The 10,230-nt window shown below is 43.0% G+C and overlaps 1 protein-coding gene across 1 annotated transcript in view; it reads left to right on the top strand.

Annotated features, from left to right (window-relative positions):
• Window positions 1–358: 358 nt before the first annotated feature.
• itpr3 (inositol 1,4,5-trisphosphate receptor, type 3) overlaps window positions 359–10,230 on the top strand; it is a gene marked incomplete at its 5' end in the record, with an annotated part of 142,829 nt that continues 132,957 nt past the window's right edge. The window contains one exon of the mRNA XM_080734091.1: window positions 359–450. Within this exon, the coding sequence (XP_080590217.1) occupies window positions 359–450 (92 nt within the window). The remainder of the gene's footprint in view (window positions 451–10,230) is intronic.

Raw genomic sequence — 10,230 nt, 5'->3', positions numbered from 1 at the left:
AGGGAGAGAGGGAGAGCGAGCTTCACTCTTCATGGAGATGTTAACGAGGAGAGAAGAGGAGAAGACGCGTCGGAGAAGAAGTTTCACTGACTTTCCTGGAAGAAGCAGAGAGTGTTGAAGAGGACATCTGGGGGTCTCAGAGGGTCTTCACTGAGGAGGGGGGACGTTAAAGGACATCTGGGGGTCTTTAGAGGGTCTTCACTGAGGTGGAGGGACGTTAAAGGACATCTGGGGGTCTTCAGACTCTGACCCTCTGAAGTTCAGAGGGTCTTCACTGAGGAGGAGGGACGTTAAAGGACGTTAAAGGACATCTGGGGGTCTTTAATGCAGAGGGTCTGAACAACAAACAACAACAATCATGTCAGACTCTGCGTCCAGTTTCCTCCACATTGGAGACATTGTATCGCTTTACGCCGAGGGCTCTGTCAATGGATTCATCAGCACGTTGGGGTGAGTGTGTATGCAGGGGGAAACGCGCACGCACGCACGCACGCACGCACGCACGCACACACACACACACACACACACACACACACACACACACACACACACAGGTTTTTGTTTTAGAGCAGTGGTTCTCAAACTTTTACATTTCAAGGTCTCCCCTTAACTCTGACAGTGTACAAATGGAACCAAATGGACCCGTCAGGGTTCATTTGGTTCCATTTGTACACTGTCAGAGTTACAGACTTGTAAGGGTCAATTTAGACCCCCATAAAGGAACCCACGGCACAGAGTCCCTGGAATCCACTTTGAGACCCACTGTTTTAGAGAGTAGGCTACAGTAGGCTACAGTGGTTGTCAGATAACAAGATTTCAGATTTGTGACCGGTTTCTGTTACCAAAAGATTGTAAAGATTGTGCTATTATTTCACAACACAGTGTATTCTTCATATCTGGCTACTTTATGCATTATGCTTCCTGTTATACAGTGTGTGTGTGTGTGTGTGTGTGTGTGTGTGTGTGTGTGTGTGTGTGTGTGTGTGTGTGTGTGTGTGTGTGTGTGTGTGTGTGTGTGTGTGTGTGTGTGTGTGTGTGTGTGTGCGTGCGTGCGTGCGTGCGTGCGTGTGTGTGTGTGTGTGCACGCGCGCACGCGCGTGCATTGTGCAAGGTGCCAGACGCAGCATACCGCATATTCATAACTATGCATCTCGCTGTATGCAAGGTGCCAAACACAACACAACCCATGATGCACTGTGCAGCTGTGATCTGCTTTTTGCCATTTTCCAAGGCTAGTGTCCAAGGCTGTTGTTGTGTTTTATCACTGCTTAATCTCAACCTGGGGGTCAGGAGTTTGGGGAGGGTCCCCATGATGACTAGGAAGTGACAATCTAAGGACTTATAAGACTTTTATAATACTTCTTATAAATAACATACATGAATCAACAAACTATGAAACGTCAAACAACAATTGTATTGTTGCAAGGCTTTGTGATCTTGTAGATCGTCTATTTTCACACTATTTATATGTGAACTGAGCCAAGCTAAACATACCTACTACAATTCCAATTGCTTGTCAGGGTGGGGGGGAACCCCAGTTCAAATATGATTATTTTGGGAGATTCCCTAGTTCACATATGTGTTATATCGCCCAGTGTCAGAAACGGAATTATTATTTTCTTATTATAGGCTAGTAAGGCTACGTACATTTGTTCAAGCATGTCATATAGAAAGTAACACTAGTCTAGAATATAACTATTAGGTTGCACCATCCATGAATCCATTTGAATTGCTGGGATGCTGCTGTCATCGTGTGGGAAACTTGAATAATAATGTCACATTCAAATGACTTTTCTCCAACATTCTGTGACTTCATAGATTTGTAACTCTGATATTGTATGGGTCCCTTTGGTTCCATTTGTACACTGACTCTAAGGCCATGGCTACACAGAGCTGGATATTTCTGACGCTAGACATTTTTTTGTGCTGTTGGGGCTTGCAGCCACATGACGCTGGATATTTCGGCCGCGAAGCTGGATATTTTTTAAACCGGATAAATAAGTGAAGACATTGAAAAATATCCGATTCACTGGATCCGTGTAGACAGGGAACCCGGATATCTCTGAAGACTTTACTGTGTGTGTGCTTGTTAGACCTAGATATCTTTGTCGTGTGGACCTAGATATTTTTCTATGTGGATATCTGAAAAACCGGGATATATGAAATATCCAGCTCTGTGTAGCCATGGCCTAAGAGTTAAAGCTATACTGTGTAAGATGCTCAACTAGTGGTCAGTAGCCCTATAGCAAACCGCGGTCGCGTTCGCGTCTTTCGCCCATTTTTCGTACCTTCACACCCCCGCGTCTGCCTCCACAACGCCGAGAGCTATCTTTAGAGGGGTCCCTGGTTCCTGTGCGTTCAGGCATTCCGGAGAAACGGACTACTTCACCCTGCCTGGTAGGCGAGATTACCTTTTGAGTAAAGAGACACACGGCGACTACAAATATGGCGACCCCACTTCAAGACCAGGGCAGATAAGCTGTGATTGGCCGGTAGTGTACCATGTGTGCATGATCGGTGATGTGATTGGGCAACGTATACACAACGTATACAGATGATGCAGATTACGTCATTTTGGCGCGAAATCCGGTCCACGGCCAGGATCATAGAAAACATATAAAGAGAAGGCTTCAGAAGCTGAAAATAACGGAGTGGGTGTTCTAAAACTTTAGCGATTTAACAGTTAGGACAATTTTAAGATTTGTTTTATAAAAAAAGTTACATGGTACAACTTTAAAAGAAAGTCCCATTGGAACAAGTTAAAAACAGCATTGTGTAACTTCACAGATGGTATTGAAGTGTCCTCCTGCAGTGTAGGACAGTGTGGATAATAATAATAATGTGATATTTCAACCCTGCTGGGCTTCAGTGGATTATGTTTCTTGGGACCAAAAGAAGTGTAAAGCCATATTATGTAACTTTGTGTTCCATTTTGTCCAATCTATAATATTATATTATATTATGGTAGAGCAGGGATACTCAAACTTCTGAACCGGTGGGCCACATTACAAAAATGTCAAGGGGCCGGGGGCCGGGTGATAAAATGACATTACTTGATAACTTCTCTCATAAAGTGCATTATGTTATGGCTTGGAATTCCATTTATATTCTGTCAATGACACAATTTGTAATCAAAGTAATTTGCAACATTTTCTCTCTTTTTAATAATCCTGTGCAATTAGCATACCCCACACAAACACTAAACCAAACTAATGTACATGTGTAATATTTGTCTGGGTTGTTGTCTCTCATGTCTGCCTGCTATCAAGTGGGATAACATTAGAGATAGCTGAGCACATCTCTCTTTCAATTGCTTCACAATGTTATTTATGACTTGGCCCACATTCAACACAAATGGCTTTTTACAGAAAATAAACTTGTGAAAACAGATAGTTATGGCTAAGGAAAATAAAATAAAATCAAACAATCTACTTGAAATAGATTGCCCAGACTGTTTAGCTACCAAATGGCTAATGATGCAGTGGTGGGCCAGTCAAAATTGTGCCGTGGGTCAGAAGTGGCCCACGGGCCGGAGTTTGAGTATCCCTGTGGTAGAGTATGTTAGTACTGCTCTTCTATTGAGAGGTCAAAACTCGGTTTCTCCCCAAGCATGCATGCATTCATTGCAGGCTCTATTAGCTCAGTGGTAAAAATGTCTGCACTTGCGCAGGACACCAGGGTTCAAATCCAGACAGGAAAGTCACACTATAGCTTTAAGTAGGATAAATTGGGGTTTTTTGTTTTCTCCATATTAGGAATTGATGAGCACTTTCATATGCTGATCATCGTACAGTAGGCTATATCGTCTCTGACGGGTGGGAAACCTCAAAACTGTGACATTTTAGGATTCAAATTCAAAAGCATCAAAAGTAGTGTAGTAACAACTGATAGTTGTATGAAAACGTCCAGCTCATATCCGTCACGCTCATGTGTCCGTCCGTCACACTTATGTGTCCATCAAGTTAATACATTTCGTTACCTATGGACTTCAGTTCCTCCCTCCCATTCCGTCCATGAAAGGCAGGCCACAAAAGGTTAACCCATTTGGTGTAACACAGTAACACATGGGTCTGTGCCGCGTCTTTGATTGGCTGTGGCTTTCACAGACAGGAACGCAGCTCTGTCAACTGGGGCGCAGTGTGTGTGTGTGCGTAAATATTCAGGAGCTCTATTGTTTCAGCGCGACCCGACTGTCGCTTCTCGGCCTTAGGGCGTCTTACTTGTAGTAGTAATAAGTGATATGCAGCATAGCATACAGGATACTATGTGTACTATACTATACGTTTTTACAACAGCTGGCAAACATCACCAGTGTTAATAGACTAGGGTGTGTGAGTGAGGGTGTGGGTGAGGGTGTGGGTGTGGGTGAGAGTGTGGGTGAGGGTGAGGTTGTGTGATATAGTGAGTGAGTCAGTTGAAGGTGAAGGTAGAAAGATAACAGGATTGTGTCAGATGATCAAGTCTGAGATACACCCTATACCTGTGTGTGTGTGTGTGTGTGTGTGTGTGTGTGTGTGTGTGTGTGTGTGTGTGTGTGTGTGTGTGTGTGTGTGTGTGTGTGTGTGTGTGTGTGTGTGTGTGCGTGTGTGTGCGCGCAAATGCATGTGAACAGGAGCTTGTACTTGTGTCTGTATATTCTGTGTGTGTGTGTGTGTGTGTGTGTGTGTGTGTGTGTGTGTGTGTGTGTGTGTGTGTGTACATGGGGGCACATTGTTCTTGTGTTAAAGGAAAAGGAAGTCATGCCAGCATGGCTGTGGTAGATTTCCAGGAGAGTGTGTGTGTGTGTGTGTGTGTGCGCGCGTGTGTGTGTGTGTGTGTGTGCGCGCGTGCGCGCGTGCATGCATGCGTGTGTATGCGTCAGGCAGAAACCATATCTCCATGTTTTTACTTTTGATGTGTATTTATAAATTAATGCTCTACTTACTACTTGATCATACTACAACCACAAGAGTCCAAAACAGCGGATCTACAACACACTCAAAATGTGACAATATATTTTTTTACGTTTGACTCCTGAACAGTAACAGTTATGCACTTTTCAGTCATACAGTTTCATGAAGACAACCCATTTATGGCAACAATGTTGTGGTTGGCGTGGCTCTGCTCCTGTGATCCCACGGCACGGTCTCTCAAAGTGGGTGTCATCACCACACGTCACCCTTGGGTGAGCCTGGCATCAGCCGGCCTGATAGCGTAGGATTCACTCACACGTTCCAGCGCCGTATCAGTGGAACGTGTGAATGTGGGGGGCGGCAGGCAGTGGCTCAGGAGTAAGGATGGGACGATTTGACATTTTCATATCACCATTATTGTGACAAAAGAAAAGAAACGATATTATCACGATAATCAAAATCCATTATCCTGGGGCGGAACATTTGCCAAAAAAATAGCAGATCTACAAGTACACAACGCGTCACGTTGTGACGCGTTGTGAGCTTGTAGATCGGCAATTTTTTGGCAAAGACATTTGATAGAGTGAGAAAAGACTGTATGAAGTGTATATTATAAGTACCTTTTACCAGTTATAGAGGGTTTAAGTGGTACCGGATATGCAGCTCGGCAAATAAAAGGTGAATTGATCCCAGTGCATGACGGAGAACGATATCACGATGAATTAAATCTCCACGATACGATTATAGTGAGTGTTTTTTATCACGATAAACTGTGTATACTGTGCGTATCGTCCCATACCTACTCAGGAGGAGCAGGAGGGTTCCCAGTTCGATCCCGGGCCCCTCCAGAGTCACTGTCGAAGTGTCCTCGAGCAAGACTCTGAACCCCTGATTGCTCCCGATGACCTTGTAAGGCCCGTTCTGTCCGTGATGTCAGTTACTTTATAATGATGTATTAGCAGGGATCTCCATGTATCCGTGCTGCTAATACACACAAACTGAAGCAGGAGCGGTTTTCACTGCTCAAAAAAGAAGATCTGCATGGCCCAGTTGACCTCGATTTTAGATCAAGTTGGAAAGAGAAAAAGATCCAAGTGACTTGATGGTTTGTTATTGGGACAACAATACTGCTCAACTGGCCGCTGTTCCAACTGGAACTGAGCTACTGAAGTCAGTGACATCTGCACTTAGATCTGTGGAAAAAAACATGTAGTCAATTATAGCACACATTTAATGACGGTGATGCTTGTGCATTAACCCTCTAAGGCCCACGGTTGTAATATTACAACGTTTGTATTTTATCCAAAAAAAGGTTTAAATCATTTTATTTTAGCTCCCCCTACCACCTAAACACCACCATTGGATTCTATTGTTTAGTATTACAATGCCATTGGCCACAATATTTGCATATAAATACCCCCCACAGGGGCTGACATTCACACCCGCCACACCCGCTGAAATTCCAGAGTTTTGACAAACAACATCTCACTTTTTCATGGAGGCTATACCTCACAAAAACATAAGTAAAATGCCTGTACTATTTTTTTGGGTGATCATTAGAATGTCTAGAACATGTACATATGTTGTTATTGTGAAAAATATCCCCCATATGTAAATTAGAGCATGATTTATGATTTTTGATTTATGGCTATAAAATCTTACAAAAACATTTTTTTGAAAAAAACATTACATTTTCCTCTTAATAGGACTCCTACAACACCATCTGATTTTTTTCAATTTTTTATTTCAAGTATTTCTTAATGCGGGCCTTAGAGGGTTAAGTGGTTCATGACCCAAATGGCACTGGTCTACAGCAGTGATTTAATCTCAACCAGTTGTCCAGGGACCACCAGTGGTCCTTGAGGGGGTTACAGATGGTCCCCAACTAAATGATGGAGAGTTGGCAACCAAATGAGCCCTTATAAATCTTAAGAGCATAAAATGAAACCCAAATGGACCCATAACAATTACGATATGTAACTCTCACTTAACTTTAAGCTATACTGTGTAAGTTGCTCAACTAGTGGTCTGTAGCAGTATAGCAAACCGTGGTCGCGTCTGCTTTTTTCGTCCGTTTTTCGTCCGCCTCGCCTCGCCGAGACGCTTTCAATGAGGTCTCCCGTGTCCCTCTACGAGCAGCGGTTGGGGAGCTACATGCTAGACTTCTAGACCAGTGTAAACAAAGCTGTTGAAGCAAGCTATTTCCTGAAAAGACGCAAGATGCACTGTAATTGGCCGGTAGTGTATCATGTGCGTATGATCTGCGATGTGATTGGCCAACGTATACACAACGTATACAGATGATGCAGATTACGTCATTTTGCAGCGAAATCCCGCCCCTGTCAAGGCCAAGTAGAAAACATATAAAGAAAAGGCTTTTGGGGCTGAAATTAACGGAGTGGGGGTTCTAAAACTTTAGCGATTTAATAGTTAGGACAATTTTAAGATATGTTTTATAAAAAAAGTTACATAGTATAACTTTAAATATCTGCATTACTCAATTCACAAGGAGTCAACACAATTATAGAATGTTGGAGAATTGTATATTTTGATCAAAGTTTGCCTGTTATCTCTCCTGTGGCACCACATCAATACAGCATGGAAGTTTGGGTCTGAGAGGCTAAATGTCATTAGCCTTGTAAACCAGCCTCCTCCGGAAATCTACACTTTATTTGCTTTCTTGGAAGGCAAATGCCATTCATGCGTCTCAAATGCAGATTAAATAATGGACCTTAATGTGAAAAGGGTTGAAAACCACCGGTCTGCATAGATGTGGAAGTGGTGTTTTGTTCAGATGAGTCCTCCTTCTCCATATGTTCCACTCGTGGACAAGTAAATGCTTGCATGGCATACAGTACAACAAGAGACATTGGCCGAGTTTCCCAAAGTGATTTTAGCCCATCGTAGCTCACACATGGTCGTAGAGACCAAGCCCTGACTGTCATGTTCCCGTGTTTACATGGGTTGGGGCAGAGCGACTTATTTAGCCCCCTACAACTACTATTCCAACATTCAGATTTCACAAAGTGCTTAATAAAGTCTCACGCCATGTCTAAATACGGTACAACATTCTATAATTACCCATATCCTCCGTGTTCTTTGTCCTCTATAACGGCAATGTAAAATTAAAAACACCTTAAATATTTTATTTCTTCTAGAAATAGCTAATCTTTCACTCAATAGGGGAAATGCCTGTCGCAAGTTGATGATGTCATAAATGTCATGTGTCATTTTTATGGCATGCATGTGCAAAAAACAAAACACAAACACATCTGAAATATTGATTTGATGCTCATATTAACCATAGGAAGTATTACGTTTGTTTTTATTTGCATATGCATGCCATAAATTCCATAGGGATAGATCACAGATTACATATATTATTACATAAATATTTATGGTGTTTTTAATTTTACATTGTATTTATAGAGGACAATTATAATATATTAAGGCATATTTGTCATATTAGCCAGGGATCCCTTTAATAAGAAGCCTTTTTATCCAATCACGTTCAGTTTTCCCAAGTATTTCCTGGCGTTCCCCATTGAGATAAACAGACAGTGATCGGATAAAAAGGTGATCGGATAAATAGGCTGCTTATTAAAAACAAAATAATAGAAAGCTGTACCGTATTTAGACAGGTGTGAGACTTTATTGAGCACTTTGTTTGTGAAATCTGAATGTTGGTCTAGTTGTAGGAGGTTAAATAAGTCGCTCTGCCCCAAATCCATGTAAACCCGGGAACATGACGGTCAGGGCTCATTCTCTACGACCATGCGTGAGCTACGATGGGCTTACGATGGGCTAAAATCGCTTTGGGAAACCCGACCATTAACATGACCGTGAGGCATACAGTACAACAAGAGAGATGAGCAGGCCAGAATGGCTAACCCTGACCCCTTCAGTAAGAAAGCCCAGAGGCTCTGTTGTGCTGTGAGAGGCTTTTCACTGGCATGGTCTGGGTTCACTTGGTTACTGCACACACAGTGCAAAGGTATTCTGTGAACAGCGAACACTCTTATCCTATGGTAATGACACATAAACATTTCTAACCAGATGGGAGGGGTCTCCTCCCATCTGGTTTCCAAGGATGGAATCAAATTCTGTGACTTTCACAGTCATCAGATCTCTAAATTCAACTTGCAAGGGGAACAGGGACGTGCTGGGCCCCTGATTCAGCCCGGGAAAAAGAGTTGGAGAGGCCCTCATTGCTGCTGCTACTCAAAGATTTGCCGTTCCAGATCATGACAAGTTACAAGCCAGTGGGCCAATTACATGAGTTATATTTCGTCGTTGTCGGGTGGAAACCTTGTATGTCCAAAACCGTTTGTTTTGTATTTATCATTTTCAAAATGATTTAAACTAGTGAAAACAGCCAATCTACAAGCGAGGCGTTGTGTGCTTGTAGATCGGCTGTTTTCACTAGTTTGTGCGACAGTCTTGTATGATGAAGCAGGGCTTTGCTTTACCAAAAGACGTACACATTTGAAACTCAGAGATACGAGGTTTCTGCCCGACATTTCTTTCCTAATGGCCGGCCTGGACCGGCCGGGAATGAACCGGCCGTTCGGGAGTTGTCCCGCTTTTACCAATGGCCAGTGGTAGAGTTGCCGGTAGTGCGGCCGGAGGGGAACCGTGAGGTTCCCCGTTCGATCCCGGGCTCCCCCAGAGTTAGTGTGGAAGAGTCCTTGAGCAAGACTCTGAACCCCTAGTTGCTCCCGGTGAGCAGGTTGGTGCCTTGTATGGTTTCCTCTGACATCGCTGTGTGTGTGTGAATGGGTGAATGTAATGAATGTGTGTGTGAATGGGTGAATGGGTGTAAAGCACAATCTGTGTAAAGCTTTAGATAAAAACCTGTAGAGTTTCTTACCTCACAACTCTTTGAAAGAAGTTGCACACTGTGTGAATATCATTCCTGTTGTGTAAATAAATCAAATTAACCTGATGAATTGGATGCATGTTGGAGCGGCGTGTTAGACTGCTCTGTACCACCGTCATAAAAAACCCACAACGAGGGAATATCATGTTTTATATACTGTAGGTGTTCCATCTCTCCAGTAGAATATCATGTTTTATATACTGTAGGTGTTCCATCTCTCCAGTAGAATATCATGTTTTATATACTGTAGGTGTTCCATCTCTCCAGTAGAATATCATGTTTTATATACTGTAGGTGTTCCATCTCTCCAGTAGAATATCATGTTTTATATACTGTAGGTGTTCCATCTCTCCAGTAGACTTCCACAGGCTTGTAGGATCTGTGCTGCACTGACCAGAATGTGACGACTGATGACCAGGCACTGCCGACATAGCTTGGTTATTTTGTTCTCGTTGAGCT

Source organism: Nannobrachium achirus (assembly GCF_963921795.1).
Source record: "Nannobrachium achirus genome assembly, chromosome: 9".
Taxonomy (NCBI): Eukaryota; Metazoa; Chordata; class Actinopteri; order Myctophiformes; family Myctophidae; genus Nannobrachium; species Nannobrachium achirus.
The sequence above is the reverse complement of the archived record's forward strand: the minus strand, read 5'-3'. Positions and strand labels throughout refer to the sequence as shown.